This window comes from Schistocerca americana, chromosome 4, assembly GCF_021461395.2.
Source record: "Schistocerca americana isolate TAMUIC-IGC-003095 chromosome 4, iqSchAmer2.1, whole genome shotgun sequence".
Classification (NCBI taxonomy): Eukaryota; Metazoa; Arthropoda; class Insecta; order Orthoptera; family Acrididae; genus Schistocerca; species Schistocerca americana.
The window spans coordinates 794608990-794636988 of NC_060122.1; the positions used below are offsets into that span (position 1 = coordinate 794608990).

A 27999-nucleotide genomic window follows, 5' to 3' on the forward strand; every position below is an offset into this window, starting at 1 on the left:
GAGGATCAAGTTCATGATTTTTCATGACTTTTATGTGGAATCTCAAAGTACAAGCATGTGTTTATTGCCTGCACTGTATACTTAAAGTATATGGAGGCAGAGCACATTCTCCCTTGCACTCCACCTCTTCTCGCAAGAAAAGCTGTTCGCTTTCCCGAGTCTCCCCACTCTATAGATGGCAAGTTACAGACCGCAAGTAGTACAAATATGGCATGGGAAAAGTTTTGGGTAGCAAGAAATCAATTTTGCTCTGAGTGTTCTTAACACCTTTAAAATGCAATTTAAATAGCAGAGACAACATTTTTGAGGGTAGCACTAGCCTGCTACTCCCAACTTCCTACTCTGTTCTAGAACCACTCCTGACTGACAAACAAAACAAAACTCACGACCACCCACTCAATTTCAGGGCCTTGTCATTACTTTCATGGCCTGCAGACACGCTGCTCAGTCATTCCTAGGATTTTTTCTGTCAAAACCTCTGGGAAAGATTCATTATTGTGGAAAAGGCTCTGTTGTCTCACAGTTCAAAGACCACTTGAAACTGTTGATGATGCTATTACTGGACGAGGGAGTAAGTTCAACAGTTGGAGGAAGGCAAGGACATAAATGTATTCAATAAGAGCACAGCTAGTAACCTTTGTGTTGAGAACAGCTATTATACAAAAAAGTAACCAGAAAATAGATACCTACTTCAGTAGTAACTATGGACAATATGGGATCATGAAATGAAAGCTGTAAATAACTTTCAACACACAGTAAAATAGGATACAGTAAATTTACTTACGAAGCTCACAAAATTCTAATTAAACTTTTAATATTATTTAATCATTTATTTCACACTGAAAGTTTTGTTTCAAAGTCTCACAATTACCTGACACATGAGATGTCTCAGTTCTGAGCTGACACAGTTTTCTGACTGATTTGGGAACAAACTCAGCAAGATTGTTGTAAAATATAGTAGGAACTGGTTGGCCTGAACGAATAAATGCTGTCCTGTACTTGTTAAGAAACCAATGTGGTTCAAAGTGCTCAGCACATAAAAGAAATTTGCTCAGCTGCTCAGCAGTCTTCTCCAGTAGATCATCCCTCCCACAGTTGACAACCCACTGGCGACACCTGCAAGTACAAATAAAATTGTGACTTCAGATGTTAGCTAATGATTATGTTTTTTTTTTCATAATTATTTTGTTTGAGACAAACATTTATTTGACTAAGAACACGCATCTAAGACGTGAATCTCCTTGGTTCCACATATATTGGTAGTTACTATACAACTTATATGGTTCACAAAAGTATCATTGTTATAATCAAAGTACCTTTAAGTTTATTTTAAAAGGTAGTTGAAAAAGGATATGATGAATATCATGCAGGGAAAATAATGACAAGCTATACTCAGATAATGGTGTATAAGTTATTTCGTTTGTGGTGCAAAAATGAGTACTTTTAAAAGAACACTTGGTAAAATGTTAATTGATCTGGTAAAAGTCACATAGTGGATCCCTCTAGCATTTGTAGTCATTTACATGCAAGATATGTCATTATGTATCAAAATAATCTTCAGATTATGTATCAAAATAATCTTCAGGCTTTTCCACTACCTGATATGCATTTTCTGAATTTACCTTGCAGTTTTAGTTTTCATTGCAAAAAGTGCATTACCTATGGCAAACTGAAGTTCATTTGGAACAAACAAACATTAGACAGCGCTACAGGTCAATCTGTTACCAAAACCTTTATTTGGCATTTACATTTGTTGGCTTAGTCACCCCTAAATCACTTTACTACCTTCCAACCAAACCCAGCACAGATCAGTCTGTCACCAAAACCAAGATTTCATGGGAGGAGGGGGGTCCAGTGTGATATTCTAGCTCTTTATCTATCAATGTTATCATAACAGTTCTAATGTAGCACCACATTTGAAATAACTATTCTTTTTTTTCTGTGTTGTTTACTGCCCACATTTCACTTCAATGTAAGGAAGACAATTACTTTCTTTTTTTTTGGGGGGGGGGGGGGGTGGAGGAGAATTTTCTTGCTAATGCAAGAATGAATTTCATGTCCTCCTAACTTCTGCCAGTTTCAGTTACTTTGCTATCTAAATACTAAAACTTGTCTATTACTTTCAGTGTCTCATTTCCCTCTGCACCACCTGACTTAATTTGACAACATGTAACACCATTTCAAATCAATTTCTATCCCTTTTAACTAATCTTAGAGGTCCTTAGCTTTCTCTGAAAGAACTACAATGTGACTGGCAATCCATTAAGGTTTTATTTCTCCTCCCTGAACTTTAATGCCCTTTTCATATTTCTCCTTGGTTCCCTTACTACTTGTCCGGTATATAATTAAATGCACCACAATCCTGTTTCACGTGTAAACTTTTTCCAATTGTTCCATTCTTTTATAGATTAATTTTTGCATCCAAGATTTATTAAACTGTCAGTTTGTTCAGTAATATTCACAAAATCAACACCTGCCTTATTTGGAATGTTGTTCTTGAAATCTGAGGGTATTTAACCTGTCCCATATATTCTACATACCAGTTGGAACAATTCTATCGTGGCTGTTTCTCTCAAGAAACTTAATAATTATGAAGGAATGTCATTTATTCAAGGTACTCAGGTCAAATTTCGGACTTTCAGTGCTCTATCAAATTCTTATCACAGAACTGCATCCCCCAACACAGCTTCATTCATTTCTTCTTCCATCTCTATAACACTGTCTTCAAGTTGCTTTCCCTTCTACAGTCCTTCCTTCTAAGTGTATCATCATTACACATACCACAACTCCCCATTCACTGAAATAGACTCCAAGTCCTGATAGTTTAACTGAAATAATGAAAAATTTATCCATTAAATCTGCAGAGGCCACCTTCAGTGATCACACAATGAAATTAAAAGGTAGAAGTACTGATGTACTCAGGTATTTATTATAAAAGAACAGAGGTTTTATAATCTGTAGCTACTTGAGTTATTTATATTTGTTGCGTACCAACTGGAATTATTAAGTCTGAGAAAAAAATTGACTACAGACAGGTGGAATATAAATGGGGGCAATGAATATCTATAGGATAAATATAAATTGCATCATTATCAAGTATAAAGATGATTTTGAAAAGTGAAAGCTATGAGCTACTGCCACAAGCAGAATACTATGATTAAAATGTCCTTTGAGAACAAATATACTTTTACAAAACAATAGTAAAATATTGTCACGTTGTAACCACAATAAACTCCAAATCTGAAAGCAAAGTCATCAATGAATTACGAGACTTCGTGCTGGAAGCACGTTTATTACTGACGTCAACGTACAGACGAAACAGAACTGAACTCCAGGGTGGAGTGTGCTGTTATTTATAATCATCAAATATTTCAGAACATATAAATACTGTAAACATAAGAAATTTCATTAATCTTTCAGAAATAGTAAATACTAAATAACAATTAATTGAGGTTGGCTGACTTTGAATTGTCAACCCACAGCATGTCAGCCAGTGACAGTATCTGCTACGCCACACTGCTTGCAGTACAGCTCATCACTGCTCCCTCTCTCAGAGAAACAGTGACCTGACATCTCAGAAGTTCTCAGTGAAGCTAATACAGTACCCTAGATATAAATATTGTCAATGGCTCTCTGCACAGCAGTGATGGCGAATCCTGACATTCTGATCATGTTGTCACATCCTCTTCACTGTGACAAGCAACAGTTGTATCATCTCTCCTCAAAGCTTTGCGATCGATAAAAAGAGTTTCCTTGGATGGGAAGCCCCCACCGTCAATTTGTGTCTCAACGAAAGGTCATAACTCAAGTTCGTGTGTGATGTCTGACATGCAAAAGAGTTATGATACAACCCAAAATAGTGCTTTAGTAACTTTTCCAGTAGTCCCACATTCAACACAAGCATATAAATCCTACCGAGTCTCCCAGGCTCTATCTCATTAGTCAGTGCTTGGCATTCTACGGTTCTCAGTCCCTCTCCTGTGCACCAAGGGTCTATATGTAAGCCAGCTGTCTCACTTCTTCAGTCCATGTGATGAGGTATTTCATGTAGTCATCCTGAGTTTCACACTGTTAAGGTGAGATCAGAGCATCTAATGTCATTTAAACCTAAAGACCACAGCAGAAAGAATAGTGTGAAGCCCGTAGCAACTTGTTTCACTGCATTACATACGAATGTACAAAAGGCAGCATCGCTTGTCTGACATTGGTATATGTTGAGAATGTATCTGCTATTGCCTTATTAAAGTGTTCTGTGAGGCTGTTCGTTGTTGATAGGGGGTTGCCATACTATAGATGATATCACTACATAAAATTACCTCTGATACTAGTTTCAACTGGAAAACCTTTCCACTACCAAAGACCATCACTCAGGATGCACCGTGCTTCAAAATGGTGTCTTCTACAACAAACACTGTAAAATTTCTAGAACTTCAGCAGTTTTGGTCACATTTAGCAGGTGAGGTGGTCAGTGAGAATGATTCTGTCCAGAGTCTTCACAAATCCCAGGTAAGCAAATGTAGGAACATCACGGAAATACTTCAGGATAACTGGCCACACATGAGCTGTGATGATGAGCAACCATTTTCATCCTATCAATTCATAGTTCTTCTTATGCAATGGTCTTTCTATTGACTGAAACCCTTCTTTGATCAATTGCTCCTTCAAGGCTTCTATGGTTTCATGACAATTAATCGGTGAAAAAAACACGTTGTAATGAAAGCAAGAACTGTCTGAAGATGAATCATAACAATTCGAAACTGGTAACGATACCACTTGCATAAAGGAACTGAAAATAAATTTGTGGCTGGTTGCTGTCTCAACACCATCAAAATTTGTCTTGAAATAGCAGTCACGGTCTCCAAACATGTCATCATATGACAAAATTGCAAAATAGCTCTTTTCTGTCAAGTCTCAAAGTTAGTTTAACCCACCTTACTGCAATGATTCCATACAGTCAACTAGCATAAGCACACTGTCAGCAGTGGAGGCCCGGTAGCAGTTCAGCTCCAAACTACCTGCAGCACTTCCAAACTACCTGCAGCACTCTCAAGTGACCAGTGCACTGTTTAAAGCAGCTGACGAATATTTTGGCTGGTGAGCTTACAGTTTCTTCATGAAAACAACTGCTAGATGCTCACAATTTACATAACTCGATATATTTTCTTCCTTTCTTTTACTTAGTTTTTTGTCTACAGCTAATTTTGATTGCTGTAATGGTATCACATACATATTATCTACTCGAAATTGAAATCATTTTGGCTTGACAATGCATCAATCATTCTGTAGTGGCACCACAGTTTAAGATAGGGAAGTTAGATTTTGTCCAATATTTCGGAGCACACAAGTTACAGCCAGGTGCGGGCCGGATTGCAGTAAGTTATGCTGATCAGCGGTTGCGAAGTGGAATGGAGACCACAGGGCCGTCAAACCACTGAAGAGAGCAAACACAGTGGTATGCATGGCGCAAGGTACAGGCAAAGGGGCCCAATGGCGCAACCGGGGTGTGGGGAGTATGTGACTCAGAGCGGCGCATTAGTAAAACAGAGGCACACAGCCGAGAATAACTAGGTGCCATTTTCTAACGAGATTCATTCAAGTGTGGCAGCTCTCCTGGACGGAGGGGCGTATCACACCACCAGACTACACGCAGCAACTGATGGGGCACCAGTGTCCCAGTCCATGGCAGGTCGTCGGTTCGACATTCTGAGGCCAACAGGGGTTCCGCAACCAACCAGGGCGGGCCACTCTTTGGCTCGCAACTGCGGGCAGTCGTCTCGGCTCCCAACACACGCTGGAGACTTCCCAAGGCGAGGGCCGCAGATTCATATGCCAGATCACGGGTGGTCATTGCCGTCGCGTTCTCAGCTACGCCAGCGAGGAAGAAGCAGCAGCTGAGCCGGCCTACAGGCTCAAGGCAGAGCAGCATGGAAACAACACGAGCAGTGGCGCAGCCATGCTGACGTAATCAGAACTCTGCAGCTGGCGAACAGTGCCGGCTCGACACAGCGTGTTGCACTGGGGCAGTGGCCTCAGCATTCCGGGACCCTGTAACGTGGACCAAGGTGAATGGAGCACTGTAGTGGAAACAATAAATCATTTGGAAAGTTCTCGCCCAGTTTTAATACGGCACTTCCTGGCACCCACCCACTAAATTTGGTGTCTTCCAGCTACATTTGGACATCCTGATACGTTCGGTGGAAGAGGTCGCCATTACATTTGGTGTCAGAATAGCGGACGTCGTCTGTATAGTATGACGTTCGAGCCCACCGCCTGCATTACAGTCACAAGATGTGGTGAGTTTTGACCAGTTTTTGAGTGTTGAACATTTCTTTCTTCTTTGTTTTTTCAAGTACGGCTTCTGGCAAGCCACATTGTAGATGCTTTGCTTTGTCATATTATTTTGTTGTCAGAGTATGTGTTAGTATGCTTAGGGAGTAACATTGTTTTGTGGCGTTTAATTACTTTTGTTTTAAATTGAGGATGATGTTACTGAGTATGATGGTACTGAGGTGTAAGGAATCTGATTATTTTTGTACTTAATCGTTTTGTTTTGGGACTAACTCGAAACGAAAGCAACACAATAGCTGAGTCACGAACGCAAGGTATGTTGGAACCAGATGCGGTGCGGATTTTGATGGAAAAGGTAGCACAACTGACAGCAGACAATACGCAGTTGAGAAATGAATTAACGTCTAGAAGTGAGCACAAAACCGCATTGGATCAGTCGTTGTTGCCTAGGGACCAGGAGATTGATCCAGCTGCCGAAAGTTCAATTATTCCATTTTCTAGCAAGGCATCTGAGGACGTGCGTGCGTTTGTGGAGGACTTGGAAATTTCAGCTGTGGTGAATGGTTGGTCTGATGAACAGTTGTTACATATAGCCGAAGATTAGATTAAAGGATGAAGTGAAGACATATGTAAGGTGTTCTGAGGCCTTAAAGAAGGCACACATGAAGCTGAATAATCCGTATCACAGAGCAGAACAACATCAATGACAGAGAAATGATGCCAAAACAGACAGTAATTACAAGAGGAGGTCAGATGCCTGTAATGTAGGTGCCTCAGATCAGCCATGTTGTACACAATGTATCACTTTCCGTAATATCAGATCAGTAGCACTACCAGCGCAACCCGAACACTAGTGATTGGAAAACCATTGACAGTTTGTTGAGCGCATTCATCAATATGGAAACAAGAGTAACTCCTCCCAGTCAAAAACTGGGTCCAGACCAGCAGGAAGACGGGAGGGCAAGTCACCATTCACACGTTTAGCCGTGGAGCTGAAGTTAATCTCACAGTTGTACCGAGAGACAAACTGCGCCCAATGTTGAAGGCAATTCACCTTGGCTGGCAATGATGCTGAGGGGTTGTACAGAAAAATTAATGGCTTGTAATGATATGGGATTTTACGCCATACAGGAAAACATTAAACTTCTTTAAGGCATAAACAATGGTGAGGGCTTCTTTCTCTAATTGTAAATATCTAGTCTGAGCCAAATTTAGCGTCTTCAACATGTGTGCAATAGGCTGTTCAGAGTCATCAGAATATTTGAGTTAACATCGCCCAATGCAGACTGCAGCAGACTTCGGTTTGAAAACGTCGCTTTACACACCTGCCATCAGTGGAAAAACGTCCCCTTATGGAGTAAGGTACGTAACGGTTGTGCAACGACACAACTGATTATGATGATGATAAGCAATCTTACCTATAAATCCTGGAATTCCTTGACCGATGCAAGATGTGTAAGAGCCACAATGGCAAACACATTCTGACGAAGGGGTTTGATACCAGAACTAGAGACCTCGAATCCAAGGTAAACAACAGAAAGCTAAAATTGCATTTTAAATCCGACGACCTGTAACACCAAATAAGAGTCTACGTAAGTTGTTGAGATGTTCAGCAGTGCAGGAGCCAAAGACCACAATATCATGAAAGGAGTTGGCACAGCCAGGTACAGACCTCGTGAGTTGCTCAAGAAACCGCAGGGAGTGCTGGCCCCACCGAATGGTAACTGCAAGTACTGAGGCAAGTCAAAAGGTGTGGTAACAATCAAGAGCCGCTGAGAGTTAGGATCAATGAGAAGCTGCAAATAGGCATTGGAGAGATCAATCTCGGAAACATACCGACCACCAGTGAGCTTAGAAAAAAGCTAATCATGGCGAGGCAAGGGATACATGTCAATGATAGACTGAGCATTGACAGAAACTTGGTAATCGCTGCAATGGTGTAACCGTCCCAATGGCTTCTTGAGAATTACTAAAGGGGTAGTCTTTTCACTTGACGCAATCGTTTGGATGACCCCGGAGGCCGTAAGTTGCTGGAGCTCTGCCTTGACTTGGTCACGGAGTCTCAACTGTACCAGGTGAGCCCAAAAGAAACAGGGTCTGACCGAAGGTTTCATGGAGATGTGGGCTTTGAAGTTATTGGCACAACTCAAACCCGCAGAACACAGGGTGGTAAATTCAGAGCATAAAGATATGAGTTTTATGTAAGGCATTTGATAACAGATGAGATTAACTTTATCGGAAATTGTAAACCAAAAAAGGTTAAAAGAATCCAAATCATCAAACAAGTTTTTGGTGTGTGCATTGTTCACCACCAGAAAAGTGAGTAGAGAACCACTGATTTACATGTGACTGGGCTGAGAAACAACTCAACATCAGAATGCTTTTTCTATTGTAGTTGATTATCGTACATTTGCAAGTTGAGTAGTGACACGGCAGCACCAGCATCAAATTGCATGTACAAAACCTTCCGATAAACCTTGACGTCAATAAAAAGCTTATTGGATGCAATGGAGATTGCCAATAAAATTAACATCCATGTCAGCAATGTGGCCCATTTTGTTGCACTGGTGGCAAATGGTCCACTGACTGTGCAATTGTCAGAATGTCAGAGGAGAAGGAGTTTTCACACGGAAGGGCCCATTCACAAACAGGGGCCAACCGAACGATTGCATGACGAATCATTTGGCCAGGATATGACTCCTTATGTACATCACTGACAAAGTGACAACGACAGCTTAAGCCGTGAAGCTCAGCTGCCCAAGTCTTATAGGAATGACCTAGTTTCTTGCAACACCGATAGAACTCGACTTGAGCAGCAGTGATGTGCATCCATTCACGGTATATCTGAAAGAAGGTCACACATGTTACAAATTTTCCTCGGCTTCTCATTCTTCAACAGACTCATCGTAAGCCGGAAACACCAGAGTATAAATGAGCAGTGTAGTGACAGTTAAAACAGGAGGTGCAAGGGGCGATGCAGCAAGTGGTATAGACTGAGATGGAGCCAAGCTGACCAAAACAGAGACAAGCATTTGCAATCCCTGGGTTTGATTGTGCTGTGGCGACCACCTCCTGCTGCTGACTGAGATCCTGCAACACCTCCGTAAGAACCCCTTGCCGATCAGCCATCCAGTGTAACAACTCATCAGTAGCACCATCAGACTTCATAGATGCAACGGAGGACCAAACAGAGAGTGAAAATTGTGCAGAAAACAGTCCCACACTTGTTGTCAGTTGTGTTGTAACTTGGACACACAACACAACCAATAATGTAAGTGCAACTTTAGAATGGGGCATGTACGCCAGTCACCATAACATACACTGAACACAATAAGATAAGGCAAATGTAAGCAAGCAGCCAGGCGTATACGCAGGGTAAGCAGCCTAGGTGCTATTCCTGTGTAGACCTATTGGTTGTCGTGTTGGCCTAACTGTCTGAGTTGACCTCTGTGAGCGTCTCTGGTCGTAGAGACGCTCTTGTTGTCTGCATTGGCACTGCGAGAGACACTACTCCCGCAGTAGGTGGGGCCAACGAGTTGTTGGCCTGTGGTGGATCTGGTAGCCCAACCCACGAATTACACGGCTGCTAGAGTGTTCTGCATTGTTGTAGAACACCCTGGCTGTCTGGCGGAAGCGATTCCGCAGGAAGGGGGTGCCTGCTTCCTCGTGCAGCAGTCTCATTGAATAACGAGGCGGCTTGTGCAGCGCGATTCGTCGTGCCCTGTTATGGATGCGCTGCAGCGTTACAATGTGCATCACAGCTGCTTTACCCCACACCACGGCCGCATGTTCTAGCACCGGTCAAACGAGGGCCAGGTACACAATGAGGCCCTGGCATGGAGGAAGGGTGGATGAGGGATTCACCAGCGGGTAGGGCGCAAGCTCAGCGCGAGCGTAGCTTGGAGAGGCAGGATCTAAACAGGCACTCACTCGTGGCAGCTCTATCGCAAGTTCACAGAATTGCTCTCTCGCGGGCGGGGCGCACTGCTAATGCGTGCATCTTTTACATGTGGCCACATTACTTGAGATTCTACACCCAAATCGCAACTGAGTTAACAATAATCTATCACAGATCACACAAACAAACAATTGTGCCCAGTTGTCAGAAGAAAGGACACACAACACAAGCGCATAATAAGGGTAGTAGATGTGATCCACGAAACTACCGCCCAATATCCTTGACAACGATTTGTCGTTGAATCTTCTACCACATTCTGAGTTCAACCATAATGAGTTATCTCTAACAGTATGATACCACCCATGGCATCCTTAAAGACATGAATCAAGTCAGTCACGCAGATGCAGTATTTCTCGGTTTCCGAAAAGCACTTGACTCAGTACCACATCTACACTTACTATCAGAAGTACGATCATATGGGTATCAGACAAAATATGTGACAGGACTGAGGGCTTCTTGGTACGGGAGAATACACCATGTTGACAAATGTAGAAGTAACTTCCGATGTATCCCACGAAAGTTTGTTGGGTCCCTTGCAGTTCATGTTCCATATTAATGATCTTGCGATCAATATTAATAGTAAACACGGACTCTTCACAGATGATGCAAAGTAAAGTCTGAACGAAGATGTAAAAATATTAAATCAGTCCTTGATAAGATTTAAGAGTGGTGCAATGACTGGCAGCTTGTTTTAAATGTTCAAAAATGAAAAACTGTGCACTTGATAAAACGAAAGTATCATGGTAATTTTAGTGAGTGACCGTTGTAATATGCAGTCATACAAATACTAGGGTGTAACACTTATTAGCAACACAAGGCGGAATGATCACATAGGCTTAATCATGGGTAAAGCAGGTAGTAGCTTCAGTTTATTGGTAGAATGCTAGGGAAATGCAATCAGTCTACAAAGGAGTTACTTACAAATCACACGCGTGACGCATCCCAGAATATTGCTCAAGTAGTTTGGACCCAAACCAAATAGGACTAATGAAACGACTGAACTGGCAGGATCTTGAAAACAGACGGTTAACTATCCAAAGAAAGTCTACTAATATAGTTTCAAGAACCGGCTTTAAATTAGGCCCTAGGAACATACTACAACTCCCTACATATCACTCCTATACTGATAGTGCGGATACAATATACAATAATTACAGCACACAAAAAGGCATTTAAACAATCATTTTTCTTGCGGTCCATAAGTGAAGGATATGAAAAAAGTACTACACTGAACTGGTGCTGTGGGACTTACCCTCTGCCATGCACTTCACGGTGGTTCGCAGAGTATAGACATAGCTGTACATGGGACAAAAAAATGAAGATACTGCATTGTATTTTTTTTTTCTTTTTTCAGATCATTCCAACTGCCACCAACGTATGGAAGTTTGCAAATTAAGATGATGTTATAATGCTTCCATCCTCTTAACTGTATTTTAGCCGTCAACCGTATTGAGAATAACAATTGTGCAGCGTCATAATGTGGAATATTCGCAAGTGAAACATCATGTGCATATTATTGTCCTCTGATATTTCTGCTAATAATATACTCGAAACTAGCAGCGTTCCCGTAAAAAAATTGGAAAGAAATTGAACAAATGGTTCAAATGGCTCTGAGCACTATGGGACTTAACATCTGAGGTCATCAGTCCCCTAGAACTTAGAACTACTTAACCTAAGTAATCTAAGGACATCACACACATCCATGCCCGAGGCAGGATTCGAACCTGCGACCGTAACGGTCACGCGGTTCTAGACTGAAGCACCTAGAACCATTCGGCCACACCGGCCGGCAAGAAATTGAACAAAGAATACTATAAACATGATCGCTGCTTGTTTCACTCAGAAGAATTGAACTTGTTTACTGTAATGTAGCGTTATCTTCCTGCCTAAATACATTCTCGATAATCGTGACATATTCTTAAAAAAAGTAATTTTGATAAACAGTATAAACAGGATTATACAGTCAAAACTCGTTACAGTTGTAGAGAACACTAAAGTAATTTTAGGAAAGAGTATTATATGATCGCTGCTTGTTTCATTCGCAATAATTTAAGCTGTAGTGTTAGATTATCTGCCTAACTACATACCGTACTCGAAAACTGTAAAATAAGGGAGAATTTCAAGGAAAAGTTTTACTCACAGTAATTAAAAGCAGTATTGTTTGGTTGCTGCTTAGTAAGCTACTCTAAATGCTCTGAAATTGTGACATACCCATAAATAGGAACGTAATTTTAAGAAAGAGTTCTGGACATATGATTCATGTTCGTTTCGTCTGCAGCAATTTAAGCTATGTTCTTCGACGCGTCGAGTCTCGTAATTCGCGCAGAGCTACATTTATTGCTATCCTAGTGATATATGTACTTTTGATGTAGTAGGTCAGAATATGAAGAGTGTAAGATTCTCGTTTACTACAAATAATCTCCACCGAATTATACGCGACAGTCACAGTGTGTAGTATAAGTCATTCTCATTGTCGCAGTTTCTAATGTGCAAGGCGACAAGCCGAAACACAGTTAAAACCACCAGTGACGATAAGTCTGAAGCAATTAGAGACATTTTTAAAACGTACATACAGAATTGCTGAGAACTAGTGCATTACCTACGATGCCTGGACAGAAACAATGCAAAATGCATCATTCGTGGTCATTACTACTCACATTCGAGATAAGACAACTCCTCAGCAGAACATTAGCTGGTTTGGAGCTGACAGAACACATCGTTGTACCTCACTGGAAGACCGATAAGCTTGACAGCTCTGCTATGGAGTTCGACTGGGACACATAAGACCCGATACACTGTGAAATGTATTGAAGGGAATGTTGATGCAAGTGAAGAGTTACGGAATAGACAGGTAGAGCCGGGACTGAAAGGGGGCCAAATACGGAAAAAAGGATACTTTATGTTCGCACACGATAGAATTCGTGGCTGTAGGCTATAAATAAAACGAGTTCATGAGTTAGCGTCCGTCATGGAAGCGATACTTTTAACTATAATCCGTTCATTAGAAGAGTAAATCTTATGTAACCTTTGCGCTATGTGAATCTTCAGATGTTGGCGGCGCAAAGACTGTTCCATTAAGTTTCGAGGTGCAGCCGCAAGAATTCTTCTTCTTCTTCTAATGTTTCGGCTGTATTACGTTCAGCCACCTTCAGAGTGAGCCGCAAGACTGCCGCTTCAGCGCTCGCTTCGTCCCTTTATACTCATGTACCGCGCAACTGCGCACGCGGCCACAGATGCAAATGCGCCAGAGACGTTGGTCGGCGGCAGAGACGTGCAAAATGCGCGAGTTGCATCTATCCGCAGTCGATCTGCGTTGGCATGTCGATATATCATTGTGAACTGAACTGTGACGACGTCTTTGTGAGTTTATTACACCAAGTGCCGGATTCCATGATGTATCAAGGTTGAAACCACTATCTCTATTAATTAAATTGGTCGTCAAGCGAATCTCAATTGCCTCCTTCACCATCGAGTCCCAAAAAGATGATGTAGTTGCCAAAATTTCGACGTTGTCATACAGTATACTGTGACCAGTGTCAATACAGTGCTGTGCCACTGCCGACTTGTTAGGTTGTAAAAGTCGTGTGTTCTGTACATCTTTCTTGGACAGTACGAGTTGTTTGTCCAATGTAAGATAGGCCACATTCACATGGAATTTTGTAAACTCCAGATTTTAGGAGCAGCAAATCATCTTTGACGGAGCCCACGACTGCAGCTGTCTTGGGTGGAGGACGAAAAATCATTTTTACTTTGTGTCTGCTGGGAATCCGTTCTAGTTTTGATGAGAGGCTACCCACATATGGCAGGAAGGCCGTCGATTTAAAGGTTTCATTGTCTTCTTCTGCTTTCTTTGCGACCTCTTTCGGTTTCATTTTCAGTGCCTTCTGTATTTGCTGTCGGTAATAACCATTGTCTTCACACACTCTTTTTAAGTGGGAAAGTTCTTCTTGCAGACTACTTTCGTCAGAAATAATATGCGCTCTATGGGTCAAAGATCGGAGAACACTCATCGTCTGCGCAGGATGGTAACAGCTATTTGCACGTAAATACAAATCCATGTGCGTGGGCTTCCGATTCACTTCATGTCCCGAAGTGCCACCCTCTCTGCGCCGAACCAGAACATCTAAGAATGGAAGGCATCCGTCCTTTTCAATTTCCACTGTGAACATTACCTGATCGTGGAGGGAGTTCAGATGTCTTAAGAAGTCCTGCAAGTTATCTTGACCATGGGGCCAAACTACAAAGGTATCATCAACATACCTCCAGAATACCGTGGGTTTCAAGTCAACAGATTCAAGCGCCTTCTCCTCGAAGTCTTCCATAAATAAATTGGCCACCAGAGGGGATAAGGGACTACCCATGGCGACTCCGTCCATCCGTTCAAAAAATTCGTTGTTAAATAAAAAGTATGTAGAGGTCAGAACATGTCTGAATAAAGCTGAAATCTCTTTGTCAAAACTTATTTCAATAAATTGTAGAGATTCTGGAAGGGGAAACTCTGTGAATAATGACACCACATCGAAACTAACTAGTATATCAGAGGGGTTCATTTTCAACTGGAATCACTGAATCATGGCTGTTAATACATTTAAATAGCTTAGAGTTTCATTTAACGTAACTTAGTAATAAGATATCTAATACGTAAGAAAGACTTACTTCCAAGAGCGTAACAACACCAGTGTACGTGTGCTGCGACTTCTGACGAACCACCGCGTTTGTGTTTGTTTACATCAGGTTTATTCTTGTGATGAACGGATTACAGACCTCAGGGGCTCCCCCTCCCTCCCAGGGGCTCCCCCTCCCTCCCAATGGTTTCCAGCAGCGTGTTTGGCTGAGTCAAAGAAAAGGTGGAATTGCTACGACCATATGAAAAATTAACAAAAGAAATTTCATGGCACACTTACGTTACAGTAAGCAAAGTGATCCCGTCAGCAGGGCCAGCTCCAGGGAATTTGCCGCCCCGTGCGAAAATTTCGAGCGCCGACCCCGCCCAGCGTCGCGTAGACGGAAAAAGAATAAATATTTGTCACCAAACAAAAGAATGAAACTGCGTATTCTGATGCCTTTGCAGCATCATTCACAACTAGATTTAAAAAAAATGACTACTGCAGGAAATATAATACGCTTTAGAATTTATATCTAAAATCTTCTTTTGAATTCGTACGTCTTGCCTTTCATGTTAGAAGCGTTATCATAGTCACTCCTCATGTCCTCCAAAGGTAGTTCCATCTCTTCTAAATGTTTTAAGACTACCTCCATAAGTCCCAAACCAGATGTAGACGTATCAGTCCAAGACAATGTTCACTAATATTTACATCGCACGTGTGAAGATAAGAAGAGGCCACATTCACAAAACGCGCTATCATTGTCATCTGCTGAACAACAGAAATATCTGGTGTACAGTCCAAAATTAAACTATAGTATTAGCAATCTCAATAAAGATAATATTTTGTTTTTAATTTTTTGATTGAGAATGTGAATTATTTCTTTTTGTAAGTTTTTACCCATAATGACGAGACTTATTTTCACCTCGCTTTGTTCTCCTTATATGTTCGCCAAGAACTGAATCAAATTTACCAAAATAATTGGACCAATTTTAAGAAATTCCCATTGTTGCAGAGAACAGTTTGTATGATGTTCCTCTTAAGGGAACACACTGTCTACCCAAGAATTGGATAATTGCCATAAGGCGTTCGATTACACCTTTCCAATGCCGGGTTCCTGCGTTCTACATCGACAGTGTTGCCAGATTTTAATCTCCTGGCGAGCACCACCCACTTTTGGTGCGATTCTAAGTCCACTTGGGACCTACTATGTGTAGCTAATGTCTCAGAAATGTGCCGCCAGTTATTATAACCACCTGAAGTTAATGATATTTTAATGTTCGGAAAGAATTTACAGCTGAAACAAAAAACAGCATCTGTACTCTTTGAAGAAACTACAAATTTCCTCTGAAGCATTTCACCATTACGCAAAACTGTAATTTTTAGAGATAAAGCGACGATTAGAATCATCCTTAGGGCAGCTTTCATATTCCGTTACTGTTCTGGAGACCGTCTTCCAACTAACGTTGCCCTAACAAAAATCATTTATTTTGTCGGGCCATTTTGGGGGATTTGAATCAACTACACCACTGACAGTTTGAGTATCAGATGAGGATAACAGATGAGGACGTGCTACAATCAACTGTAATAGTTTCACATTCATCACAGAGATGGCATACAATGTAATGTCTACCCTGCGACGTCTTCATCTACCGAAGGCTTACCCTGATTTATGTCAACATCTGCATTTGTGCTTGGATCATTCTGACCAGAATCTTTCTTAGGTTGGAAAGAATTATCTAACGAAAATTTCAATTTCTTGTCTACATTTTCCCTCCCCGCTCGTCTTTTCCATTGGCTGCCTGAAAGCCTTTTCCTGCCGTCAGACAACGCAACAGTTTACAACGATCGCAATAAGTTATAGCCGGTAACTTCCAAGAATGTCTGCGTATCAAAGCCGAGCGCTCCAAACGATACATATCGAACGTGCGATTATGCAGCGATCCGCGAGTGTGGTGGCGGGCGTTGTGAACATGTTTACAGCAACGACAAAAGAAGAGCGTTACTAAGATAGTTGTAATTACAAAGGAAACGATTTACCTCACTCGTCATCGAAGCTGTCATGATGAGAAAGTCCATTTGATGCGTATGCTACGGGAAGCATTTCCTTAGTGCCTTAACTCTGCCAATGTCACACAAAAATATGGGTTGAGTGTCACATTTCCGACAAAAAAATCAAACAATTTTCTACATTGCGTAAGCATGAAATTAGATTCTTCTACGTGAGGCATTCGGCCGAAGAAACGTCTACAATATCAGACATCCCACGCACTACCGTCATAAATCGTTTGGGTTTTCCTAGCATCTCACAAATAATTTATCATAACGCCAACCACAACAGTCGCATGATCGATGTAGAATCGCGCGATTGATATACATCGTTTGCAGCCCGCAGCTTCGATAGGCAAACTTTCTTGGAAATTACTGCCAGCTGAATGTACAATAATCAACTTTTGTGTCTGGCAAATGAAATGGGTTTCTATATAAGTAAACCACATACAGACCTGTATTAGCGCCATAATCCACAGTTCGACCACTGTATCAAACAATTAACTTGCTACTTAGCTATTAACAAACAAAACAAGCATCCATTGTCGCTAACAGAGTGGCGTATCCACTATGCACGGCTGCCAACTCCCAAAAATATTTCCCCATTAACTCAAGTCGAAACATCCCTAAGACACGGTATTCATTATCTAAAACCTCTAAAACAAAATATCCCTATTTTGCTGTCGATTTTACTTATTTATTTGCATATTATTCAACATTTTAAACATAATTTCAGCTTTTTTGAAGCATTCGAAGTTTTAATGCTAATGTCAAACAAACTTATCACTTCGAATAGATTATGTGTGATTCAAGATCTGCTTTTCATTGCGCAGAAATATGAACCATCAAAACCGTCTTAGGCATTTCAATGCACAACCTGCTTCATAGCTTTTTTAAATATTTGTACAATAATGTAAATAGTAAACGTGCGTCAAATACCAGCACTTGGAACTGTAATGCATTACCTAGTACAAATTAATGAGAAAGAGAGGCCATATTTTGAAACATCTTTGTTATCGTATTGTTAAAAATAAAGAACTCCACACACGTATTAATGTGTTTATAATTGCTCCATGTCACAAACAGGCTTGTGGATGTCTGTGTAAGATTCGTACAAATACTGTTACGTTACTAAATAGTAGCCAAATACTTAAAATTTCAAATCCGTTTTTTTTAAAACTTATATTAAATGAAACTTTACGATATTCAAATTTACTAACAGCCATAAAAGTTTTTCTTAATCACGTTTTAGCTACGTAGTTTCTTTTTCTTTTTTTTTTCATAAATCCTGTACAGTGACAGACTCTACCGCGTTGTGTTCTTATTGTTGCGCTGTTAATGCGCAGTATGAAAATGGCTGAGGCTGTTTTGTGTTCCGTAGTGAAGCATGCACGTGGAACACGGTTGCAAAGTGCCGAGAAATAGCCTGTTCTTAATGTTTTTCATAAATTTACGGAAATAATCAGCTTTGTATACACTGTAGTAGATAAACTAACTCATAACGAATGTGTAGGGTAATTGGTGGAGTAAAGGAACATGAATCAGATTCGGCTATTCGTGCGTTGGTTCGAATCTCGTCAGTGTTTTTTTTTTCTTCCTCGTTCCATTTTTAAAACCTACATCTCGTAATTACAAAACTCATCATCATCATCATGTTTTATGAATAATGCACGACTTCTTGTTTCTAATTACATATTTGACGCGAAATTCCTATTTCAATTTCAAATACAAATTCTTAATGATCGATGTTTCATGAAAGACTCTACATAAAAGTTGTTTAAATTAAGAAAAGATAATATTTAATTTTTTAAGGCGAAACTGAAAAACCAGACTCTTTTTTCTTTGGACTGTGTCCTTCGTTTTATGTCACAGAGGTAGAAAAGAATCGTAGAAACATGAAAAACAATGATATTCACAGTGTCGAGCATATCATACAAATACTGCATTTTTAAATTTGCTACTGTAGCATTACAACATGAACCCAACAGTATTGATGTGGAGCCAAGCTGCGGGATTCGGCCCGAGAAGTAACAAGACTGTTACGCTGCCAGAGGTACTGAACTAACGCACGCAGCTTTTTCACACGTCACTGCCGAACGCTCGTGGGATAAAAGAAGATGAGAAAATGCTGTGCCTGGTTGACTTCGTGGATTCTGTTGTTGATAGGCTCGTTATCAACGTACCAGGTGACACTTCCAAAACTGAAATGTATTTCTCGGTTTCGGATAAAGAAGGAGCTAAGACATTACCAGACGACTGACTGTAAGTAATACCTTCAGTGGCTTCAATATTTAACTATAGGGTGAAATCCCTCAATACTCTCTTACGTTACACACAGCTTATGCAGGAAAATTACCCTGTGGTTAAGTCAGGAATTTACATTATCCTTGTTTTTAATTACAATAGACTTTAACTAAAAACGATTTGTTGCGGTATTCGTCTAGTCGTCTAAGGAGCGTATTTTAGGAGATTTGCAGTGTATTATTCCATTCTGCTTAAAAATTAAATTACATTCGAAGCTGTATTGCTCCTCTGTTCATCTCTTTAACGTGTGAACTGCAGCTGGTCACGTCTCTGCAGGCTAGCTGTACCAGCTGACCGGCCAGTGCTTTCCAAATTAAATGCGCCGGTAAAGCTGTTGTCCCGTATTATCGCTAAGTCGATGTGCGCGTAACGCACAGCACAAAACGTACCCTTATTATCGCACTTGACAGTACTTGAGACAGCTTGGCTGCAGTCCCACGTGAAACGGAAATCCAATGAGGTTCCAGCAAACGCGGAAGAATACATAGTGCAATGTTTATATCAGGTTTATTCTTATGATGAACGGATTATAGTGGTGTTCTACGTGTGGCGATTGAAACGTCTTTGTGAGCAAGATTAATGGAATATAACATGATTATATACGCATTTTTATTTTATATACGCATGAAACTATTGTCTATATCAATATTTCCAATTTTTTGTAGGAGTCAACGTTTTCTTTCGTAAATCGGAGCACAGTGTTTCTGTACGTAGGTAATTTTCAATAAGACCCTTGATTTTATGAATAAATTATATTTCCAACTTATTCTCACATTTCTTTATTTATGCAAGATGAACTGGCCGCCCCAAAACTTTGCCGCCCTGGGCCATGATGGCGCGGTTCGCCTCCCCTAGAGCCGCCCTGCCCATTAGCCACCTGTGTTCGGCATGCAGTCAAAAATACAATATCTACAAATTAAATTTAAAGCCGTAATGCATAAACCACTGGCAAGTAGGTTCGACAATTTAGGACATTCGGCCGTTACTGCACTTTCAACAACTTTTGACCCAAGTTCGTGCACTTCAAAAATGCTGTCACTAAATCAGGGTATAAGTTACTTAAATAAAAAAAAAAAAAATACAATCAAAAACGACAAATCCGATGAGTCGGGCGCAGAAGATTCAAAGTCTGATACCTGAACATATCACATGCAATTGGCACACGAAAACATGACAAATAAGTGATCAATATCTGCTGGAAACATTTGTGAAAATGAGGTTCAGATGCACTTGTCATCTATTACACCAACAAAAAGGGATCATATTGAAATCTGCGAGAACATGAAGTATCTTCCCATTGTCGCCACATCTGGTACCACTAACTGGGCACTCCAACCCTGCTCCACTTGCGAATAGCGCATGGATAGAATGATTGTCGGTAAGCCTCTGTATTGGCTCTAATTTCACAAATTTTCTCCTCACGGTCATTGCATGAGATGTATGTGGAGGGAAGTTACATGTTGTCCTACTCTTCCCGGAAAGTGCTCTCTCGAAACTTCAATAGTAAATCTTTCCGTGATGCACAGCGCCCCTCTTCGTAACGTCTGCCAATGGAGTTTGTTTAACATCTCCGTAATGTTCTCGTGCCGACTAAACGATCCCGTGACGAACCGTGCCGCTCTTCGTTGGACCTCCTCTAGCTCTATCTAAGTCCTATCTGGTAGATATCCCAGACAGGTGAACAATACTCAAGAATTGGTCGAACAAGCGCCCTATAAGCCACTTCCTTCATGGATGAGTTACATTCCCTAAAGATTCTTCCCATGAATCTGAAATGTTTTACGTGGTCATTCCACTTGAGGTCGCTCCGGTAGTTACTCCTCGATATTTTAAGGCACATATTGTTTCCAGCGGAACGTGTTACGCCTGTAAATTATTTCTACAACTATAGACAAAATGAGGGATTAAAGTGACAGTATGCACATAATTCGTCTAGAAGTGCTGGAATACCTTCTAAGAAAGCCAAAAGGTTTACTAAAAATTATCCGAACTGGAAAAATAGTTATTCCTGGTTAAGACAAGTAAAAGACGCCTCGTACAAGGCGTACTGCCGCCTGTGCAGTAAAGATTTCTCGTGTGCTATAAAAACAACACGCATCAACCAACATTAATAAATGGGTTAAAGGCAATTCACTATGACCTACTATATGCAGCTCAGAGGCTGTAAGAGGCTTCCTTCCAGCATGTGTGTAACATATGAAGACATGCAGATAGAACAGGCTGACAGTGTTAAATTTCTGAAATAAAACTCGATAATAAATTCAGTTGGGATGGGTTTAGCACAGAATTGCTGAAGCGCCTAAACAAGTCTGTATTTACAATGCGAATGATGTCAGATGTAGGAGATATAAACATAAAAAAGCCTGCATTCTTTGCTTATTTTCATCCTATAATTCTGGGGTAACTCGTAAAGCCGAGTAAAAGCGTTTAGAGAGCAAAAGCATGTAATAGACTCATTTGTGGTGTAAAGTCAAGAACATTATGTAGAAACCTGTTCAAGGAACTGGGTATTCTAACCAGTGCTTCTCAGTGTATTTGTTTCTGAAACTAAACTGCTTGCAGGTAATATGTCTCTACTTCCAACCAATAGCTCAGTACATAGTATCAAGACTAGGAATAAGATCAATCTACATAAAGATCTAAAATCACTTACCTTGGTCCAATTAGGGGTCCGATGTTCAGGAACACATGTTTACGATAAATTGCCAGTAACCATTAAAAACCAGGATTCAGATAATGCACATTTCAAACAGCGTTATAAATACTTTTTGGTAGGTAACTCCTTCTACTCTATAGATGAATATCTTAACAGGGACTGATAGACGAGGTTCATTAAAAATGTCGGTTAAGATTAGCTATGTTGTGTATAATAAATTTATTAAAAGTGCATTATTATGTTTCATTCTGTCAGTGTATTAATGCTGTATGTATATCAGCAGTTTCACTTTATTCTAATGTATTCACATATTTTGACAATCTCCTGGCAAATGATTAGGGAAGTGACTATTATATTCAAATGTTCTACGGTTTTTTACATTATACTTTGTTATGTTCCACACCCACGAGAATCATTTCTTTTTGGGTCTATTGAACGAAAACTGAATTGAATTTAATCTAGTCTAATGGGAAGAAATGATAAAACATTTTGCCGGATATTTTTATCTCTTGGTCCGACTGTCGAAAGAGTATTTAAAATATGGCCTGCACTAAAACCTCATTTCTGGAATTCCGCGATGAGTGTGCTCGTCTATTAGAAAATATAATCACATGTGAAGAAGAGAAAAAAGCTTCGGCGTATGTGTCGTTTTCGCATTTTCAGTAGGAACAACAATGAAAAAGACTGTATCAGATTCGATTTCAGTTGTCAGATGATGCTGAAATGCACTGGATTCGTGAAAAGCGTGAACAAAGCATATGAGACAGCTTTTTCGAAAGTAGAACAAGAGAAAAAATGGGTGAATTAAGCACTAACTCAAAGAGAATCTATCCGGACGATTTTCTACAGTTCTAAATCAATTTTGTAGGATATATGTTACCACGATGTAACTTCTCAGAAAACAACATCCTTTCGAAGATGCTGCATTTAAACTACTAATCACCAACAAATTAGGCCTACCACCATTTTCAAAAATAAGAGGAACTTCAAAAGGGTCGATAAACTGAACGTGGGCGCCTTATACCAAGAATTTCAAATAATTAAAAGAAACTTGGACATGGCACAGTCTTGATGACAAAAATAAGAGTGCGACTGAGAAATGGAAGAAAATTATGGAAGTGTTTTCCAAGAATCAAATCCCTAGCATGACACTTCCTGGAAGATTAAAACTGTGTGCCAGACCGAGACTCGAAATCGGGACCTTAGCCTTTCACGGGCAAATGCTTTACCATCTGAGCTACCCAAGTACGACTGACGACCCGTCCTCACAATTTTACTTCCGGCAGTAACTCGCCCGCAGAATTTTACTTCCGCCAGTACCTCGCCTCCTACCTTCCAAACTTCACAGAAGCTCTCCTGCGAAACTTGCAGAGCTAGCACTACTGGAAGAAAGGATATTGCGGAGACATGGCTTACAGCCTGGGGGGTATCTCCAGAGTGAAATTTTTACTCTGCAGTGGAGTGGGCGCTTATATGAAACTTCCTGGCAGATTAAAACTGTGTTTCATTCTGGAAACATCCCCCATGCTGTGACTATGCCATTTCTCCGCAATATCCTTTCATCCAGTAGTGATAATCCAGCAAGTTTCGCAGGAGAACTGTCAAGTTTGGAAGGTAGGAGACGAGGTACTGGCGGAAGCAAAATTGTGAGAACGGGTCGTGAGTCGGGCTTGGGTAGCTTAGTTGGTAGAGCACTTGCCCGGGTAAGGCAAAGGTCCCTAGTTCGAGACTCAGTCCGGCACACACTTATAATCTGCCAGGACGTTTTAAATCAGCGCACACTCCGATGCAGAGCGAAAAATTCATTCTAAATCCCTAACTTTTTCACGTCTTATAGTTCATCTTTAGCATTCCTAGCTCCAAATGCTTTGTAAAAAGTATTTTTTCACATACGGCATTAAAATAGGCAGGTGAACGAAATAAATATACCCCGAATTTGATAAAAAAATAATTAATGGCCATTTTTGTCAATAATTATTACTACATTGACTTTCTTAAATATGTAAGGTGAAACAAAACCGAGAAAAAATTATTTTGTTTTTCAGTTATACCGCGTAAAAAAAGGATATCTCAACTGAATATTTGTCCCTCACAGAATAATACACAAAAAAAACTAGCAAATCATTGCGCATAACGTAACTTAACGTTAGGAAAGGTAGGCAGATTTTGTGAAATAGGTGACTAAGTCCGGCTCCTTTGAGTTTTAAAATATCTCTGACCACACAACTTAAATTCTTTTATTATGCAACTTAAAATCATTTCCAATATTTAAAAAATGAATAGAAACATCAAAAAACATCGATGTATTGTTTTTAAGAGCGATGTTTATTCGACTTCTCTTGTGCGTCACTCATCTTGTCAGTAGAAAAACTTTTCAGTCATCCATCTGAATTCTACAATGTTTAACACTTTCAATATTAATTTCAATGTCAACCACACAAAGTACTCAGCTTAAGCTTTTTATTACTAAAGATGGCCGCCGAGTGAGATCACAGGTATTTTCTTCGTCCGCTAAAAAAATTTATTTAAGAGGAAATAGTGTCAAATTTAAATTTTCTTTGTTTTGTATAATTGCGGTAGTGCCCGTTCTTGTCACACAACTGAATATTAGCGTCCCAGCAGAGCTTGCTCTTGAAAAAACTTGTTCTTTTGAGGAAGTCCCGATAATCGCGACATAACCCGAAATTTTGTGTGATGAACACAAAAAATTCTATTGAAGTGCAAAATTCGTCTAAAAAAGCCAGCTACTAGTTTCATCAGTGTCTATTGTCGCAATAAAAGTGTAATTAAACGTTTCTAAATCGTATTTAACAACCACATTTCGTATTGTTTACTAGTTACATAGACGCGATCTAGGCCTAAATTTTACGAGTTATAAGCGTTTAAAAACTGACCAAACACGCCTGATAACGTAAATTCTCTAAATGCGAAGTAATTACAATTCGTTCTTCTGTCATTGTATCTCTAAATCAGTACAAAAACAACAATCAACGCACTTAAGACCTTTGTGTCGTTTTTTGTTTACACGCAGCCAATCTCGTGTCCTTGACAAATTTATAACATTCTTTAAACTTAATTATTCTTTCGAAACTGACCATGGGTGAGAAATGTGGGAGCTGTGTTATAGGGTAGTGAGTAGAGAGGTTTGTTGCCAATCTTGTAAGAAATATTTTTACCGAGTGGGGGGGGGGGGGGGGGGTGTATGCAGTGGGGAGAATGTTGGTAGAACAGAAGAGCCTCTCTCCTGGAACTGCAGAGTATGCAGTAGGATCATTTTGATTGGGAAACCGGAAAGGAAAATCCGTGCCCTCTCAGACACAGTTGGAGGAAGCAAGGAAGAAGGAACTCATAAGGAGAGGTGGTTGGGAACTGGCACGTGATAGGAGGATAGGAAGAAAGAGAACACGATCTGGCAGTTTTATCATCAACACCAAAAACAGATATCTAACACTGCCAGAGTTAAGTGGAGAAGAGCCTCAGGTAGAACGAGGAGCAGGAAATATGCAGCACACTTCAACCAAGGCCAGGAAGCCTAGGAATGTACAAATTGTCAGGAAGAAGAAAGTACTGCTGCTAGGTAGTAGCCATGGGTAAGCTGTAGGCCCTCAGTTACAGGAAAGTTTAGGGGCAGCGTACCAGGCCACCAGTATCTTCAAGCCAAATGCAGGGCTAAGTCATGTGATAGAGGACCTAGGGTCTTTATGTAAGGACTTTACAAGAGAGGACCATGTAGTGGATAGTGGGTGGGGGTGGGAATCAGTTTGGGCAGGGATGGGGCATATGACATAGGTGGTGACCTGGACAAGATAGCTTCCCTGACTCATGGCAGCAACGTACACTTTGTTGAGCTGTTCTGGCATCACAGCCGACTTTGCTCATGTTTCTCTGGTGCCTGTCAGGACTATCAACAGATGGGTTTTCACCAGGCATGGCCTACACCTAAACAGGGCTAGGAATGGAAGATTGGTACAGCTGATTCATGACAGTACACAGGGTGGATCTTGGGCCACACATGGTCAAATACCTGTTGTCATAGGTAGGAAAAGTAGGTCTTTTTAGGATAAATCCAGACAACAGGTCCCCCTGCATAAAGAGTATCTCCAGCACTTTAAAAAATACTGAAACAATCACTTACAAGACAGATTTTAACACCTTGAATATCACATATACCAGATGTCACAAAGAAAAACAAACCACTGGAAAGAGAACATTGGGCATTTCACAGACTTGACAATCCTCCATCAAAACATGCAATCAACAAAAAATAAAATACAACTATTAGAAGTTGACCTCCAACTTCTGTAGCTTGTATTACTGACCACTGGAGTAGAGAGACAGAAATCCAACATGTAGTATTATCATTGTATGAAAGGGCAAACTCTTAAAGCAGAACAACTTTAAGGGGTGGAGGATCATGCATTTATATCAGAAAAGGAACACAGTTCAAGTCAAGACATGACCTCAGTACAGTAAGTGAAGACAAACACTTTGAAACATCACCTATTGAATTAACAGAGCTTGATATCATCAAGAAATTACTCATTTCGTGTGTGAATAGATCTCCCAGGGGTAGTGTGGACACTTATTTCAATAAATTAACAGAAGTTCTAGATAAAGTCTCAAGTACAAAGGTCAACATAATTCTGTGTGGGGGCATTAACACCAACACTAATATCATAAATTAATCCAGCAGCACCTTCATAAACATCCTTTGAAGTTTTGGTATGTCCCTAAGCGTCAATATTGCAACAAGGGTTACTACAATGACTGCATCAGTAATTGACCATGTGGCCACAAATATGGACAGGGAAAAATGTGATGTAGCTGTAAAAGATCTCAGACTATCAGACCATCTCTGTCAAATAACAACAGTAAAATCAGGCATCGAATCATTCCCTAAACTACAAGCCTACAAATGACATCTATCAGAAACCAAAATACATTTTTTTCAAAAGAACTAGAAAAAGAAAGCTGGGATGAAGTGTATAAGGAGACCAATGTGAATATGAAATTCTCTAAATTCTCCACATTGTTTAAATTGAACTTTGAAAAGGCATTTACAAAAGTATGCATGTCTGTATCAACATCTCACAAAAACAGATGGATAACAGCAGGTATTAAGAAGTCCTCCCAAACACTGAAAACACCTTAGTTCCATGAAAAAGATTCTGAATGATGAAGAATTCTTAAATTTCTATCATAGACACAAAAAGATCTATAGGAAGGCGCTGATTGCTGCAAAAAAGTAATTTAAAGACAAAATAATATATAATGCAGAGAATAAAAGCAAAGCAGCCTGGTATGTTATAAGAAAGGAAATGGGGAGAGGCAAACATACATTGAATAACATACTGCTAAGGGAGGGGGATGAGGTAATAAATGATCCGCAACACTTAATCTATGTAAACGAACGTTTTTCAAGTATTGCAGAGAAGTTACAGCAAAAATTTCCCAAAACAAATGTAACACCAGTAAATAATGTTAAACTAAATACAAAGATGGTACTTCCAACCACAGAGAATGAAGTCAATAAAACTGTTCAAAAACTAAAAAATAAGAAGTCAGTAGGCTTAGATGAAGTACCAATGTGTGTACTGAAACAATGCATAGGGATTATACAAGGTCCCTTAACAAATATAATAAATGAATCCTGCACACCAGGGACACTTCCAGAGCAGTTAAAAGAGGCTAGAATTGTACCTTTGCTTAAGGAAGTTGATGCAGAAGACATAGAAAATTACTGGCCCATTTCCCTGTTGTCAGCATTCTCAAAAATAATAGAAACAATTATGAAATGGCTCTGAGCACTATGGAACTTAACATCTGTGGTCATCAGTCCCCTAGAACTTAGAACTACTTAAACCTAACTAACCTAAGGACATCACACACATCCATGCCCGAGGCAGGATTCGAACCTGCGACCGTAGCAGTCGCGAGGTTCCGGACTGCGCGCCTAGAACCGCTAGACCACCGCGGCCAGCAAACAATTATGAAAGATTGATTAAAACCTAAATTAATATAATCTTTTAAGTCAATCACGGTTTGGTTTACAAAGTGGCAAAAATACGGGGTCAGCCATAGTAGAATTCACAAAAGTTGTACTTAATGCTCTTGATAAAGATAGGTGTGTCACAGGCATA

General features: G+C 40.2%; 1 protein-coding gene across 1 annotated transcript in view; it reads right to left on the reverse strand.

The window, feature by feature from the left end:
* LOC124612516 (zinc finger protein 182-like) overlaps positions 1 to 27999 on the reverse strand; it is a 149766-nt gene that overhangs the window by 98784 nt on the left and 22983 nt on the right. Inside the window, exon 2 of the mRNA XM_047140770.1 lies at positions 872 to 1116. Within this exon, the coding sequence (XP_046996726.1) occupies positions 872 to 1116 (245 nt within the window). The remainder of the gene's footprint in view (positions 1 to 871; positions 1117 to 27999) is intronic.